This window comes from Stegodyphus dumicola, chromosome 5 (genome assembly GCF_044657685.1).
Source record: "Stegodyphus dumicola isolate Sdum_Otavi_A_Nest chromosome 5, ASM4465768v1".
Classification (NCBI taxonomy): domain Eukaryota; kingdom Metazoa; phylum Arthropoda; class Arachnida; order Araneae; family Eresidae; genus Stegodyphus; species Stegodyphus dumicola.
The window spans coordinates 105,117,324-105,135,489 of record NC_140772.1 but is presented as its reverse complement, the minus strand read 5'-3'; the positions used below and the strand labels follow the sequence as shown (position 1 = coordinate 105,135,489).

The following is an 18,166-nucleotide window of genomic DNA, read 5'->3' as shown; positions in this document are numbered from 1 at the left end:
ATATACTTCAAACGTGTAACTTTTACTGAACTCAAGACAGCTTTCTTTCTTTGATAGCCCCCCCCTGCAAAAGAAATAAGACTGCTCCGATGGTTCTCAAAGTCGAAAGAATACTGAAAAGGAGAAAAATAAAAGAGTTAATTTGTTGCAGTTGGTGGAAACAGAAGTTATCCTTTAAGAAACCAGACTTACGTATCTACTGGTAAGCTTTTCCTTTCTTTCGAGAAGTAATAGCCTTTCCTTTCTTTCGAGAAGTAATAGCCTTTCCTTTCTACTTTGGGGGCGCTTTATTGATTCATATATTCTGCAAGTGTTTCTCTTGTTTCTATTTAGTTCAATAAAACTTCAGTATAGACTCCTCTAACTACTCAGTTAAACTTTAAACATAACGGTTTCGCGCATTAATTTTTATATAATTAATTAGATGGTTTATAGGCATCAGCAGGTAAAACTTAAAAGTTTGTTATTAAATTAGGGTATTATCTAATGTTTCTACTATAACATCGTTTTAACTGCGAGTATTGATACTATTATTAGTCAAGCTCAATCTTTATTAATTAGAATCTAATCTCTCTTAGAAAACCAAACATAGTTCCAGATTATTCTGATAACAATTGAGAATAATTTTACGTAAAGCAGGATTTCTAATGGTAGATGTTTCTGATTGTGATTGTGATTTAATGTTTAAAGACACTAATAATGACATTTATGTGTCAATGGCTTAGGACAAGAAGAGTGAAGAAAAGGAAGAATGCATTAACATTCGATTTAGCATAGCAAATATCTGAACGAACTGTCTCATGACAAGGTTTCTGTTTGCGATATGTAAAGTTACTAATAACTAATTTCCTTTTGATTTCTTGATTTATTTTAGAATATTTGCGTATAGCCAGTATGGACTGTTCCCATAATGTTTACAGAGAAAATATATAGATATTTGGAAAACGTATTTTATATTTTAAAATTTATTCCGCCTTTTAAAATCATGACCTTTTCTGTTAAGTAACGTAGCCTGTAAAAATGGGTACTGGTTCGGCTTTGAAAAGATTCGCGTATTTTTTGCGATTTGATTAATTTAAAAATATGGAACGAAATAGTCGCAGAATATAGCTGACGACTGACTGCTCTTTTCTTAACCATCGCATGGATTATAGTTTACACTTGCACAAATTAGCTTCAGCTGCTGGTAAAAATTGAAAATGACCGAAATGCGTTTACTTTAGTAAATGCGGGAGAAACAAAGATAACGCCAGATTTTCCTTAATATGCAAAGAATGTCGCAGTTCACTAAAATCGCTTGTTGTGCAAAGTCTAAAGCAGTGATCAACAAACAAGACGCTCTAATAGCAACACTGTCTCCCGAATATGGATTGAGGTCACAGTTGTAAACTCAACAGTGAAGCCTTGTGCTTACAACTTTCTCAAAATTATAAGTATCAGTATTTCTAAAAATTTCCAGAATAATAGCTCCTTCACTTCAAACACACGCTTTCTGGAAATTTCCAGAATTTGTCGCCGAGGTTCAGTAAGGGAGTTTGCCATATCATTAGAAAAAAGCCAAATATTAGCTTAAGTAAAAAAAAGTTTTGCTTAAACTAATCTTTCTTTTCCACAGTTAAACGATTCAGAATAACATTTGTAATAAATAAATGGCAAAACATTTTAAGATTAATTACAATGCCCAATCAATAAACTTATAATTATCATACAAAATGAGAAAAGAATAAAATAAAGAACTAAAAGCAAATACACAACAACTCTGAAAGCATAAATATCAAACTACAAACAAATAAACACAAACAAAATTTATGCGCAATTTGTCAATAAGTCTACAAATTCGCTGATAGGTAATGATTTGTAAAAAACCTCCAAAGTATTATAATACTTAGAATTTTTTAAAATTCGAGTACTATTTTTCTCATTTTTCAAGCACGAAAGTAACAGCCTATTTTCGCATCTGTCCTAAACATTTTTCGATGTCTTTTTTTATTTTTAATTCTTTTCTTTTCTTTTCTTTTCTACCGCATCATTAAGCCGCATTTAATATTACAATAACTTTCAGTGGGATTTGGTTCCCTTTTTTACGTTTTTGTTTTACATTCGGCAGAGATTGATGACGAAAATAAGGTAAACCGTACCTGGAAGATCTTATTTTGTAAAACTGTCTCGAAAAAATTGTTCCTTGTGCAAAGTTTCTCATGATATGAGGCACTATATGCACCTGGTAGAGATTTCCTCATTTATTGGTCTTTCCATAATTACAAATTTTTTTTAAATGGTATTTCTTATTTACTTGGGTTGCTTATTGTGCTACTCAAACTAAAAATGCGTCTCTTGAGAGTCATTGTAACCTCTTTGAAGATAATTAGTGCACGACATTACATTTCTTGGCTCTTCTCTCTTCTTGTCGGTAAAATCAAATTCGTCAATCAGTTTTTAGCGAAACATTTCTAGAAAAATTAAAATGTACGTGGAGCATTCAGAAATTGTCTCGTCTTTATCCAGATAACCCAAACAGAAAAGTTATTCCATTCATTAATACCTCAAAGTGGACTTGCCCGTCTGGCATTGTATTGGAATTTAGCAAATGGCAGCTGCGTTCACGCACTGTTTTAATCAAGAAAACACCAGACCATAAATTCCTCTTTCATACCAGCGTATGACCATAAAATTTCTGATCAGAATCCACTGAAATTTCAGAAATTTTCAGAATATACTGAGATTCATCATGGACTCTCAGATGTGTTTACAAAGCAGATTGCAGAACTTTTCTAATGCTGTAAATACTTTCATGAAGATCGTGAATGTGTTAAAGATGAAAGTTAGTCGAAAATTGCTACTACGAAGTAAGTTCGAATGCACTGTCAAGTACGACATATGACCAAATGCAAACAGACGATAAATTAAGCTTTTATTGTTTGTCAGACTTCTCAGAAGATAAGAATATAGTAATCACATTAAATAGTTAATGCTAAAAAAAGAGGTAAAAAAGTGCATCGTTTATAAAAAAAATCACTTATATTAAGGTGAAAAAATTCTATCATTTATTAAAAAACATTAATTGAAAATTATGATCCAAAATGAAAGCTGCGTCATAAATTAATTCTTTTGAATAATAAGAAAACCTCCGAAAAGTTCGCGGCCTGTATTATTTAGCAAGCAAAGCGCTGATTCAGCAGCCACCATTACTTTTGGGACAAGTGATTTTCATACGCAATTTCATTGGCTTTCGCCAAACAAGTCTTCAGAAACATTGCATCCCGTCATAGTGAATGATCCCGACTCCTGGTACAGGCATCGAAGATCACATTTCTGAAGCGCCAGAGATATGTTACCTCGTGTAGAGGAAGCGCCGCAGACGTCGAAATGTACTACTTGTTGGGATATATTATACTTCATGTGGATGGACCTAAATGCTTACACTTTATTTTCTATCAATACTAATACTGTAATGACTATATTCTAAAATGACTTCGTAATGGTTTCCACTTCCGTAAATTTCATGATTTTAATTTCAGAGTTCGATTGGGATTTTTATCTGCCTTTTTCCCATCGTTATTATTTCATATTTTATAACGTCCCTGCAAAGCAATAGGAATAATGTTCACCGACGTATGGCATACATCAGTGCATGCATCATCAAACGCAAACTGCATGCGGGACGATTGGACGATCTAATAATAGCTGATGAGCCAGTTTTTCAACGAAATAATTTTTTTATGAAAGAAATAAAAGTAGTTAAATTACATCTTAAATTTCGATTACTAAATATTTATCAAAATATGCACTGGTGGGCAAATATTAAGGACGAGATGTTTTTTTTTTTTTTTTTTCTTTTTTTTTTTCCCAACATAATGTTGTGCAAAAGTTTTCCAAATCAACACAGATAATACCACAGTAAGATCCTCAAGATGTAAGAACATGGGTAATATAATCATAACTCCCCCCCCCAAAAAAAGGAATTTTATTAAAACCCCGGATGGAGTACAGTGCGACAAAAGGCCGAAACGTTCGTATGACAGGTGTCCAGCAAGAAACATGCAGCCTTTAGCAGGGGATATGATTTCCCCTGACTGCTGTGCAGGTTTCAGGCCGTCTGTCCACCCTGAGTATGAGGATGTCAATAAGTTGCTGACGCATTGCTGTCCATTCCTCTTGTAGCGGCAATCGCAGCTCTTGAATCGTAACTGGCGATAAGTTACGTATCTCCCTAGAAAGTCTCATACATGCTTAATGGGATCTTGTCCGCTTAATGAGATCTTGTCCGCCAATCTATGCGTTCAATAATTTTATTCTCCAACAGCTCTTCGACAGCAACTGTGCTATGAGGTAGAGCGTTGTCGTCCATGAACTGAGGACCCATAGCACCTTTGAAAAGAGTTATGGAAGGAAGGAGAATCTAGTTACAATAGCGGGGCCCGATGACTGAACCTCCTTGGGAGATGTGAAAGTCAAGTATGGGTACCAAGCATGATTTCCGCCCCCCAGACGAGAATTCTGCGACATCTAAACCGGTTCTTTTTGATGATGTTGGAGGGATTATTGCGTGCTCCCCCTCTCTCCAGATGTGCATCTAGAATCACTACTCAGACTATATCTGCTCTCATCCATAAAGAGTACTCGACCCCACTAATATCTGTCCAATTCTGGTGTTTCTTACACCACAGAAAACGCGTTCTCCGATGAGCAGGCGTTAATGGTATACAACGTGCAGGTCGTTGTGCAATCCGACCACCATTATGCAACCTTCTGGCCACGGTAAAACGTAATATCGGTCGTCCAATCGCCTGTTCCACGTGTTTTGAGATTTCTTCCTCTTTCTGCCACCTGTTCTTTCTTGCCTGTAGGGCAATATACCGATCGTCCGTGGTTTGGTTGCTTATGGACGGCCACTTCTGAACCTTCAGACAACTATTCTTGTAGTTTGAAGTGATCTCCAAAGTTTGAAGTGATCAATGCTGTGAGAACTCCCGAACTCCACAGTCCCACTTGTCACACTTCAACATTCCTCATGCTTTCCAATGATTCGACATCGTGTAAAATCATCCATATGTCGTCTAATTGATTGTTCGACATTTCACACTGAGGCAGTAACTCAACGTCGTTTAACCTGATGTACACGTTGCAATAGCTTCCCAGAAATATTGAGCTTTGGAACTTTGGAGTTATACTGGCTTGCAGCAGGAAATTAAAGTCCTGCTCTTCCCAGTTCCTGATGTGATCCCATGTGGGGCCTGACAGAGTAGAAACCTGAAAGAAATTTTCTCTCGTGGAGGTAGACGTGTGCTGGAGAGAGAAAAAGAAGCACTTTGCTCCTGTACTGCTACATCTTGGATGGAATCCGCCAAGCAGGGGCCGGAGAAAGAAACTTCGGATGACCTGTGTAGGATAGCCCGAATACTAACTGTTCATTGTCGGAGCCAGTCACGTGGGAGGTCACCCTCCCAGAAACTGACCCCGATTGATGCTGCTTGAAAACCAGAAAACTGGAACTTAGAATTCTGAACTCAAGAGGTAGGCGGCAAATGGGCGGAGGTTTTTGTCTTCAGCCAGGATTTCGTAGATAAGAATGTCCGTGAAATTAGCGGGATTCACATTGATAATATTATTAAAAAAGTTGTTGTTTACTCTGCTGAGGTAGTCCTGAATAGTACCTATTTTCAAGTCGGAGTGGAGAGTCCTATTCCGAACATAATAAGGAGCTTTAGGCTGGGGAAGCATACGTGAGAATGGGTCGGATTACAGTTTCATAAATCCTCTTTTTCAGTCTGAGGGTGAGGTTTTTATTCTTTAGGAGAGGAAAAAGCCTGAAAATGATCCCGTGTGCTTTTCCGCTTACTCTAAGCATATGATCCTTCCAATTGTAGTTCTTGTTAAGGGTAACTCCCAGGTAATTAGCTTTATCAACTGTAGGGATGATTTTGCGAAAAACTTTAACCTCAGTTCTGACCCGTTTCCTCTGTCTGCGATTTCGAATGAGTAGAATCTTGGACTTTTCTGGCTGAATGCACGTTTTCCAGCGACTGCACCACCCCTCAATAGCAGGGATTTTCGCCTGAATTCTTGACAAAACATACTCTAGGTTTAGAGACTTGGTGGCTATCGCTGTATCATCAGCGTAGCTGGCTGCGAGAACATTTGTATCCTCGGAAAAGCAAGGGAAATCGTTGGTATAGATGATGTAAAAACGCGGGCCTAAAATTGACCCTTGAGGAATACCTGCGTAAATATTTTTGACACATGAAGTTGCATTTCCAACTCCAACGGTGCAAGTTCTATTTTCAAGGAAGGACTTGATGATGAGTATCAGATTTCTGGGGAAACCGAGATGAATTAGCTTATAAATTAGCCCTGGATGCCAGAAACGGTCCAAAGCCTTTGCCACGTCTAGCATCAGGATAGCAACACTCATTCTGTTGTGCATAGCCGCGCCGATGAACTCCGTGAGCCTGACTAACTGCGTTGTGGTCGAAAGTCCTTTCCGAAAACCGTGCTGGTGATCAACGAGAAAGTTCAAGTTTTCTTGCATTCTGAGATAAATAATACGTTCCAGAATCTTGCTTATGGAGGACAGCAGGCTGATGGGTCTAAAGTTTGCCGGGTAATCCTGTGTTTTGCCTGGCTTAGGAATCATCAGGATGCTTGCTTGCTTCCAGAAAAGCGGGAAATAATTTTGATACAAACATGCATTGAGAATGCCTGTTAATTTGCATACGGTCTTAAAAGGCATGTTTTTCAGCATCTGGTTCGTGATCTTGTCCTTTCTTGGAGCTTTCTTTAATTTAAGTCCCTTAATAATGTTCTGCACTTCGTGCGGCGTGGTTAGTTTGATAGAAGGTTCCGTAGAAGGGGAGTGCAGCCATTGATCGTTAAGGTAATGAACTTGAATGTCCGAACTATGATCTGAGGGGAAGGAATTTGGAATGAACTGTTTAGAAAGGTGTTCCGCAAAAAGTTCCGCTTTGTCTTGATCGGAGTAAGCAAATCCATTATCGCATTTAAGCGGTTTTCTGGCAGAGCAGGGGCGTTTTAGTGTCCTTGTATGACGCCAGATGACGCCAGGTTCGTCGTTGATCTTTTCCATCTTATCCTGCCATAAGTTAGAACGATGGTCCTGAATCTTTTGCTTGATTTTCCTATTAAGCCTGTTAATTTGAGTTTTGATAGCAGGATCCCAGGTGAGATTAAATTCCTTTCGGAGATGATTTCGAAAGCAGATTATTTCGCGAAAATATTGAGCTCATACCACCAGCCATCTTTATAGTCCTTCGAGCTGCATAAATGCGTATGTGCTGCCATACCTGACTTTAGTCAATCTCCTGAGTGGTCTTTCAGTTCGCTCTGTCTTTTAATTTCTCTGATAAGCTAATTTTCCAACTTTGTCTTTCATTTTTGTACTCGATAGTAGGTAAAAAATAATAATAATAATATCGGAAAGGGAAAGAAATCAAATTTATATTTATTTTCTATTTGAAATCTAAAGTCTGGTGCTTGAAAAACATTTTCGTATCTTATATTTTATAATTTAAATATATTGACAACTAAATATTAAATTTTTAGAATATCATTTATTTCAAGTAATTCTAACATATTTATTTAAACATTTTGTGGCTTACTTTAATTGAAATTAAATACAAAAAAGTATCGAAACTTTCCAAGTAAGATAAAACTTGAGAATAAATGCTGACAACGTATTCTCTTTCTTTTATTTATTAAATTTTTCTTCGATACCTAAATAAAAATACGTATGTTTGTGCAAATAACTATAAACTTCTTTATTTCTTGCTACATCTTAACAGTTGATTGCGTTTCGATTCTAATAAAATTCGTAGTCTTGGACGGAAATTACAAGAAATTATGTTTATCACGGATAGTGTTTGCTTATTGGTCAATGGGGTTCTTATTTTGTAAAATGTTTGGTATCGATTTTAAACTGTGAAAGAAACTGTTCACACATAAATGTATTCCCTAGCAAAGCAAATATTCTTAGTGCAACAATTTGTAGCTGAGTGGATTTATAACTTGACAAGTACGAATAAAAGTTAATAAAATCTCTATCTTCAAATCCTTGAATGAGATTTATATCGTGTTACAAACTAATAAGCGTCATTTATAAGTTTTTCTGGTGAGTGTTTCATGTTCGCTTTTAATGGTAATAAATATAATGTAAACTCAGACTTCAAATATCTAAAGTCTTGAAATATTTGCAATCCTATATTGCAAGAAATACATAATTGAATATACTTACGGCTCCGTTTTCGAGGGTCTGAAATACAGTTTTGTGGATAACACTAATTGCCTCGAGGATTATACGAAATTCTATACTTCATATTGATTTGAAGGTGCAGTTTTTAAAAATATCATTCTATCCACTGATCACGAGACTTTTAACTAGTTGTGAGGCTACAGTTTAGCATTAATTAATAAGGTACTATTCCGTTTTGAGGACCGTAAAAATTTGCAGCGAAAATGTATGCGCAAAAGCGCCAAATCTAGCAAACGCGCCCATTTAACAACGCGCCAAATCTAGCGTACGCGCTGAAAGTTTATATAGTTCTATATTTCTTAAGACGCCATTGAAATACTAGTTTAATTTTTTAATCCTTTTTTGATTTTAAATCCTTTCTTTAATATCCTATGGTTTTAACAATTTGGGAATTGCCCACGACGAAAAGTCGGCAATATAATTTTGGGTAAAGTGCAGAATCACTCACTGTTTCACGCGTTTATAAGAATTGCACATACTCGGTATCCATGTGCACATCGATCCATTTTCACTTTAAAAAAAATCCCAGAATTGCACAAAAATGGCACTGCGCACACCCTTGACTTTATTTATGTACACATCGACCTATTTTCACTTAAAAAGTAAAAGAAAATTGACAAAATTCAATTGTTTTTACCCTTGTAAAAAGCGGCAAACAAATAAGTGAGCGATTCTGCACTTTACCGAGAATATTTTCAAAGAAAAGGCATTATTCATTATAGAAAATTACATTTGAACAACCAAAGAGATGAAATTATGTTTTAGCGATAAGTCGGTAGCGAAATAGCGATGCAGGCATCCATTCAGTTATGTTTAGCAATTTTTATATAAATTATAGTAATGATCTGAAATAGTTATTTACTCTTATGCTTCCATTCAGTCATGTTTAGCCTTTTTCATATAAATTATAAAAATAAAAAACTATTATATGAAATTAACCTTTCATCTAAATTAAAGCATTAATCTTAGATAGTTATTTATTATTATACTTCCTTTCTTGCCGCAATTATTTTGGGCAGCATTGGCATCAACAATAGTTTGGCGATTTTTTACGGCCCTCCAAACCGAATAGTACCATTAAGAATTTTAGTAATTATAATCTACTGCTTGTTCCCCATTCAAAAGACTTCTTCCCGCCTTTCACAAGATGGTAGCAAGAAGATAATTGACTTTTGCTCAAGTGATGGTGCTTCGCACATTTATATCTTTCCTGAAAATTTCCTATAGTCGAATTCTATTGATTTGGGTCTGTATTATATTACATCTGTTTCTGAAAGAGTGTCTCCCTGGCACTCTACTTCCAATGCATTTGGAGTGGAAGAGATCTTTTATCCAATCCAGCTAGGCCAACCAATCTCGAAGTCGAGTGTAACAGATTGGAAGATGACTGCTAGGCGGAATGTCCCCCAGATTTCACAGAGCCTAATTTGGTTGGTTATATTAGGAATCGACAATAAACTATCTAATATATTTTTACACACAGCATTGAAATCTGATCATTTCACTCATTTCGCCATGAGTTTTTAATGTTTGGCACTTTTGAATTTAACCGCCAGTTTGCGTGCCCTCTCCAAAGGAATCTTGTAAATTCTAGCAAGCATCTACCTGATTAGGTAACAGCTCTGATGGTCAGGTTTAAGATTTAGTAAAATCTACCACACACCAGTAACAAGCGAAATTAAATACGCTCTCGATCTAACACCAAAAAAATCTAAACCTGGAGTCAAGAATGAGAGAGATCAGGGCAGTGAAATTTATAATTCTCGCTCTCTACTGTGAGGCATTTAAACTTGCTCCATTTAAAAACTTGCGCCTCTTAAGAGTTTAGTTCTCTGTTAGTGAAGACATCTCTGATCAAATCCAATTACGACATTCAGAGCACAATGCCTATCTGCAATATTGTTTCCAGTGGTATTATTTCCCTAAAGTAATTGAAAGTAGCTATTTCCGGGTAGCTGTAACAGAGTAGAACAATAAAAATGATACTTTTGGATTAGTAGACGTATATTTATGCCCAGGCGTTCCAGACGGTATAGTGAATATATTTATGGAAAACTGACTGCTCTACCGAAGGGCCCGAGTTCGAATCTCGGAGAAGGCATGGATGTAAAATTATCTCTCCCTTGATAGGAAGTAGCGGTGGCCGCCTATTAGGTGCCTCTCAATAAAATGAGCGCCAGTTTTGGCCTGAGTAGTGGCCAATGGCATTATAAGCAAGTGCCCGCCATTGGAAAAGAAATTACACCCAGCGATATACACCAGCGATATTGCCAACACAGCAGTTCCTGGGTTGTCGCTACACTCACAGGAGAGTAGAATTTGGGTGGTATTACTGGCAATTTATTGCCGGGTATCGGATAAAATACAAATATAGCAGACATCTTATCTGCATTCAATTTTGTTTCATTGATCGGTAACGAAATACTAGATCATCGTGATTCCGAAAGAACTTGGATTACAGCACTGAAATAAATTCATCGCGCCAGGGATGTAGCGAAAATTTTATGACTGTTAAACTCCTTCGAAATCGTGGTTCCGTTACGAAACAGTTAAACTTCTTTCCTCTAAACTGTTGCCTGCATACAGTGAAGAAAATCGAAACTTAATAAATTTTCAAAAACCTACGCTATCTATTCTTTGGAACTTTACAGTAAGAACAGATAATTCTGGACAAGAAGATGCAATAACAGCCAGATCTTGTTTCGAAGTACTGATCTGATCTTGTGAAGATTTATCGTGTTCTCTCGAGTTTTCTCTTGTGGGTAAAATGGTTATTATGTCAAGCTAGTAAGTGTAAGATCTGTGATTCAAATCTCTGAAAGGAAAGTGTGCGTGTGTGTGTGTGTGTGTGATTATGGCAAAGCCTCGAGGGCTATCTGCCTAAGGGGAGGGATGCCTTCGTGGAGGACTTTCTAAGGAAAACTGGCTCGTATACACGTTACACATGGGGAAAACCACGAAAACGCCCATGCAGCCAGCCCGTTCGCGGGATTCGAACCTCGGACCGAACTACCAGTGTTCAGTGACTTTACCGCTTGGCCGCTGGTGGGCCCCCTGAAAGGAAAGAGGTGATTTTTTCCTGTATCTAAAAAAAAAAAAAAAAAACACTATTGTTCTCTACAGTCAGATCAAAATCGCAGATTTTTTTTTAATTCTTTTATTCAAACATTTGATTTTCAACTGAACGATCATAAGTTCCTCGTATTATCGTTTTCAGATTGTATGCTTCAGTTAATCCTTGTTGTGTGCTGCCGTGAAGTGAGGAAGGTTTATCTTATCATACTGAAAATCATATGTGGAAGATTCGGAGTACGACAGATCTTTGCCCCAAACTTCCATTAAATGAATTCTTGCTTATTCCGAAAACTAGGCAACAAACTGAACATTTTCGACAAGGCTAAATCAATCGACTTTTAATTTTTGTTGATAAGAACAGAATATAATGCAGCAAGCCATAATTTAATAGTTTTGGAAATTTTCAATTTTATATAAACAGAGTTATACTGTTGAACAATGCGTTAACAGAAACGTAGGAACGAAATAGTTGTTATCAATACATGCAACATGTTTTTTAATTTATTTTTCAAATAGAAAGAAAGCAATTTTCAAATAAAATAATTGTTTATTATCATAATAAAATTGTAAAGCATATTTTATGTTAATAAACCCATTTTGTTAATATTTGTAACTTTACTACCACATCTCCTTTTTGTTAGTTCTCACCCTGAAGTAAACGAAGTAAAAGTATTTAAATCGGAGTTTTTTTGAAAGTTTTTGTGAGGAAGCTTTTCCCAGCGATGCTCGCCGGAGTGCTATTATCGCGTCCATCTCGGTTGTATTATTTATCGGGTATTAGTGAATTCGATAGACGAAAGATAACGCGCACTTAGTAAAACTGAGCCAATGCTTAGCAAAACTAAGCCAACGCTTAGTTAGGCTGTTTGCATCTGCAGTTTGTTCACATGCCATACCGTACAGCTAAATGTTTCTCCCTATGAAAACAGTTCATTGGTTCTCTACCTTTACTTCCTTCTCCGTCTTTTGTTTTCTTTTCATTTTTTTATTATGATACCAGTTTATAAGGATCCTATAAGTCTTCCAAATATTAAATGGATAGCTGAAGGATTAAACTTTAATTTATACTGAATTTAACTATCTTTATTCCAAACCAAACTTACATCTTAGCAGTAGTGTTTTAATATAATAACAAATATACAAAATTGATATATAGAGACAAATTGTAAGCTTATCTGATATGGATAGCAAGAGCAATTTTATAATTAGAATACAGAGGAGTCAACTTTTCGCCAAACGTGACTTTAACTACGCCATGATTTAAATTTACACCCAAGGCACGTTCGACTTTAAGTTGATTTAGTTACGCCAGACGTTTTGTCTAGGAACCTTAAACAGAGAAAGGAAGCTTCGTTTTTGATAGATGCTTAATAAGCTTTAGGAGAAAAAAGAGATTTAAGTCTTAGATCATTTTTGTTTAGAGTGTGTTTAAGAATTTTTCATTATTACAGTTTGATTTATAACCTTGCAAAAGTATCGTTTTTAACATCAACTTTTATTATTTTGTTAAATTCCTGAAAAGAAAGGCTTGGAATTTTAGACGCTGCTAAAAAGAAGCTAGGCTTGTTATTGTTCTTAGAGCTTTATTTATTTATTTATTTATTTTGAGACTTTATTTTGAATCCACTTTGCAACTAGTGCCAGAACCCAGAACCTTGGCAATAGAAACGAACGTATAGATTCATCCAGTATAACTTATATTAAAAAACTAGGCAGATTACCTAATTTATTATAATAAAAAACTACCTTTAGCTCTAGCTAGTTATTTAACTTGCTACTTCATGACAAAGCAAGTGAAAGATATTTCTTTAAAGAAAGATTTATTTCCTCAGCAGAAGGAATATTTTTAAAATGTAGTTAGATATACATTAATTTCATCCTCTCCTCACTTGGTTGAGATAGTCATTGTAGACACAAATTATTTAATTTTTACATGTGCAGCAGCTTTATTATATTATACTCGTATGTGGAAGGTGTATTCCGACCCCCCCCCATCTCTCTTCCTTTGACAAGTAGTAATACAGCTTCTACATCAAGCACTCCAACTTCTAGGATTGCTCACTACCGTAACAGCATCGTTGATTATGCTGTACTGAGCTCTCACGAAACTGAGGTCAGCGATACATTTTGCTTATTTGAACTATTTATTGCGTTGAACTTCTTCATTTGCTTATTATTAAAATGCACAATTTTTTCCCCTAAGGTATTATTAGCATCATTCTTAATTTACTTAAACCTTTTTTCAAAAACCTTTCCACATAAAGGTAAGACCATCCTATATTTCGCTCGAACTTTCGTTCGATCCTATATTCCTATATAGATGCTCACGTGTCTGACAAGCCCGCAAAATTCCTCGTGGCAAGACTGCCTTGAGCAACTTACAGGTGACAGTGCGATTTAGCTCAGTTCCGCCCCCAGTTTTGATGGAGAACACCCCAGGAGCGGTTCGGGTCCGAGGGTCTCCCACCCCTCTTCCCTACCAGGAATTTCTCAAGAGGACGTTCCGCTCGACGCATATTTAGAGTGTCCCCATGCCGTACAGACACTATACATTTACAATCATCCATGCCTTCTCCGGGACTCGAACCCGGGCCCTTCGACACGACAGTCAGTGACGCTAACCGCTATACCGATTGGGCGGCAGATTTAATTTACTTAGACCAGGCGTCGGCAATCTACGCGAGTCAAAACCAATCAAACTGTGTATATTAAGAAGACGTTACGGGTCAGCCGTATTTCCCTTTTAGAACAGTCTTTCTTGACAAACAATAAGACAAATTTTATTGAGAAAATAATTACAATGCACTTTAAACATAAAAATTAAAATATAATTCTAATTATTATAAAAAAGATTAACTGAATGAACTTTATTTTTCTCTGCGATATCAATGGCTTCCCTAATACAGAACTTACCATGTTAATTTAGTCGAGTCTGACAGACTTATAGTTTGTTATCTTAAGACGAATACAGACATCTGAATTTTCGGTATTTAAACTGCTCCTGTTCTTTCTTAAAATAAATTTCATGCGTGAAAAACATTTGCTCGCATTTATAAGTCGAACCGAAGCGAGCAAAATGGCAAAGCCATTTTTTAAGAAATATGGATTATGAATCGCCGTTGCCAAACTTATCGATTTCGTATTGAAATTATGTTACAATATTTATTTTCTAAAAATAAAAATTTTTATAACTGAAACTTTGTAATCAAACAAAAGTATTATTGCTTTATTAATTTTTGGTGAATTTTTTATGTTATTTTCAAGTGTTTGTTTCCTATTTATGTTTTATAATTAATTTTAATATATTAGACTTTATTTTCGGAACTCAGGTGGGTCACTTGAAACTATAAAATGGGTCACTCCGTGACTCGCGGGTCATTGGTTGCCGATGCATGACTGTGATTCAGACTTCTTCGCCATGTTACATAAAACACTTAATTGGCATGAATGATTCATAGAATCACTTTAAACATAAATTTGAGTTGTTTTCCAAATTTTTGACTACTAACTATTCCACTGTAATATTATCTACTGTTTTGCATCGCGAAATCTGAAATAGCATATAATACTTGAATATAAAATTTTGGAGTCATGTCTAAATTTTCTGAGTTCTTTCTCTTTCCTAAAAATGCACAAATTAATATTACCGTAAAGAGTCGCCCAGACGGTCCGGTGGTTAGGGTCGCCGACTGCAACACCGAAGGGCCCGGGCTCGAATCCAGGAGAAGGCAAGAATGTCAATTCTCCGTCACCTCATAGAAAAATTAGAAATAAGTTATTTAGGTGCCTCCATAAATAACTTAGCAGTGACGAAAGCCTAAAAATGGCTATTGCCCGCCATTAAAGAAAAAATTGTTATAAAGAGACTTTTTAATATCTGTTAGAACGAAAACGTATTAAACTGCAACAGTCATAAAAATATCAACTTATCAGCTTAAATCAGTTAGATAATCTTATTATTTTACGAAATCATGCTGCAAGTTATTTCATAAATATATTTTAACAACTCTCCTGGGAGACATTTATTCAACATATTTAACTATTTTTTTCCCTCGAATTTCTCATTAGTTTTCAACCATCCTATTTCTCACATTAAGTACCACATTTAGTATAATGAAAAGGATAAAAATTATTTTATTGACTTGGTTAGTTTTCTTTTATTTTCATATAACTATCATTCATACAATTAAATATGTTTCTGATTTTGAAAATTCTGATTAAATGTTAGAATAATATTAAAGCCTTAAAAACACATTTTATTACAAAATTATTTTATTTATATTGTATAAATAAGCATTTATACGCTTACAGTCCGACTTTCGTCTGTAGTCTACATTCAAGTGAAGCATAAATATTGTTGCAAACGAAAAATATGAAATAGATAATTAAAAAAAATTCGAAATTTCAAATTAGGGCTTCCAAATGCCTATATTAGGTGGAGGGTTACGTTATTCAAAATTCGATGGCTCTAGGTACCATTGTTTTATCACAATGCGAGAAAAATACATAAATTTATGCAGGTTCTTCATTATCTAATTTCTTTAAATATAATACCGGGCTGTAATATTTGGTAGCAACAGTTGGAAAATTGCATCAACGCAGAAAGTGAATCAACGCAAAACGCTAAAACGAAGCTAACGTCCTTTGGGCTAAAAATATTATTTTATTTTTTAATAAAAGAATCAGATGAATGCTATTACAATAATAAAAATAATATGCGAAAATTCAAAAAAAAATATGACAATAATAATAATTAGCAGATATTTTTGTTACTGTTCCATTTCTGCAATGCTTAATATAAAGTAGCATTTCATTATTATGCTATGTAAAAAAATCTAGTTTCTCGTTTTACTTCGCCCACACAATGAACAACTTTCGATTTCATTGAAAATCTGACAAGAACAAGATCATTCGCATTCAGGCATTCTATTAACGAATAACTATTCTATTCAGGCATTCTATTAACGAACTTAAAATAAGGAAAGTAGAAAAAATATCAAAATTAATTCGGATTACTTTCAGAAATATGTTTTAACAGCTATTTTTAAAGAAGAAATTTCATCTCTTTATCCAAACAATCTTCACTGCGTTAAGTTTCATCAGCATAAGGTTCCAAGCCATAACTCTAAGTCTACTGCTCTGTTTTTTTTTTAAGAAATGAGAAATGAAAACGGATTTGAAGGTATTCTCTTTAAATGGATCATATGCGAGTCCCCTGATGTATCTCCTATGGATTACTGTGCATTTAGAATTTTAAAACAATAATAATAATTCAGCAAATAATTTGACGGTGTAAAATCGTTCTTATATAATACTCGTAAGTTGTCGAGTTTTAAATACATAAATTAACAACATAAATACAATACCTTGATTTATCTATTATACAAATATTTATTGATATATTTTTAAACAATTCATTTAAAATACCATCCCATTTCGAATGCAAATTACTTTTCAAGAGTATCGAACGCATTGCTATGCTATCGCAATGTAATAGCTGCTTATTGCTATTGTTTTCTTCAGAATTATCTTTATTTATGAGGTAAACAACTGAAATTCCCCAAACACTTAGTAATTTTACACATCATATTAAGGCTACATGTTCTTCGGATTGCCATTTAGAGAAATTGGAATTTGGAATACTAGTATAGTATTTATAACTATTAGTGTAGTAATTTTGTCCAGTAAATATTTAGGACATTTCTCGAAATTTTTAAACTGTTGATATTATTGGGCATTAGATCGTAAAATTTTACTGAAACATATTACTAAATGGAATGGCAATTTCCGTGTGACAAGCATGCATTGCACTTTATTCAGTATTATATAAATAACAAATAAGACAGAAATTTAAACATACATAATAGGAATTTAAACATATGTTTTGTAAATGATACTTTAAAGTTAACTGCATTATCTCGAACCATGATTCACAGTTTTTGCATAAAAAAAAATAAAATTCACTAGTAATTAGTTTTCATCGTTTACTTACAGCTTTTCTGGATCCTTGGCAGTCGTCGACATTGCAAAGATCTAGGCGAAGATAAGATTTTAATCCCTTTTGCTTTTTGAAGTTTCCATTGCCGTCTTTGATTGCCTTCAAGGGAGTGAAATACATAACTAGAAACATTTCCATCTCTTGAAAACGACGCTACCTCCCCGACATGTTACGTATTTCTTTGCTTTAACTTGAAACCACCGGTACAGTACATCAACACCAATCCAGACAAAACTAACAAAAAAAAAAAATCTTGAAAATTAATTACTCAACAATTACGTAAAAAATAACAAAAGTTAGCGAAATTTTCAATGCGTTTATCACGAAAAGGAAATTTACTTCCACTACTGGCGGTATTGAGTAAGGGAATTTGGAATGTTCTCTCTCTCCCCTTCCTCCGTTTGTTGTTCAGAAGTTGCTCAGTTAGGAACGTCCTCAAGATGTCGGTTGCTGACTCACCTAAAATTGGCAAGTTTAAGGTTTTGGTAAAAGAGGGAGCGTTATAAAATTACACAACTGAGTAGAAATTTTCTGTCAGTTGTATATCTCCCTGAGCGAGAAATTGCAAACTAGTATATGAAGGAAGAAGTAAATGAAAAAATAAGAAAAGACGTTTTTACATTAAAATAATTTTATTTTAAAATTCTATAACTTCTTTAGAAATCGTGCAATTCTTTCCTTTTCACATCCTAGAAAGCATAAACCTACTAGTGTACACTGTATTTCCGGCATGTCCTCGTTAAATTACTTGGCGTCGTCTACATCCATAACTCTCTGTACTTCTGTTTTATAAACAATAAAAAAAGCTTAGCAGGAAAAAACATTTC

At 35.0% G+C, this 18,166-nt stretch overlaps 1 protein-coding gene across 7 annotated transcripts in view; it reads right to left on the bottom strand.

Annotated features, from left to right (window-relative positions):
* The window catches only part of LOC118187848 (uncharacterized), a 323,471-nt gene extending 305,662 nt beyond the window's left edge, over nt 1-17,809 (bottom strand). For 6 of the 7 annotated variants that reach the window (XM_085816945.1, XM_085816946.1, XM_035358129.2 and 3 more), the window contains exons 1-2: nt 17,679-17,809; nt 17,334-17,573 (exon numbers count right to left, since the gene is read on the bottom strand). In XM_085816945.1, coding sequence (XP_085673071.1) covers nt 17,334-17,365 — 32 coding nt within the window. In that variant the 5' untranslated portion in view covers nt 17,366-17,573; nt 17,679-17,809. Of the gene's footprint in view, nt 1-17,333; nt 17,659-17,678 lie in introns of those variants that run through there. The other variant, XM_085816944.1, reaches the window with a different exon arrangement.
* Nucleotides 17,810-18,166: the final 357 nt, after the last annotated feature.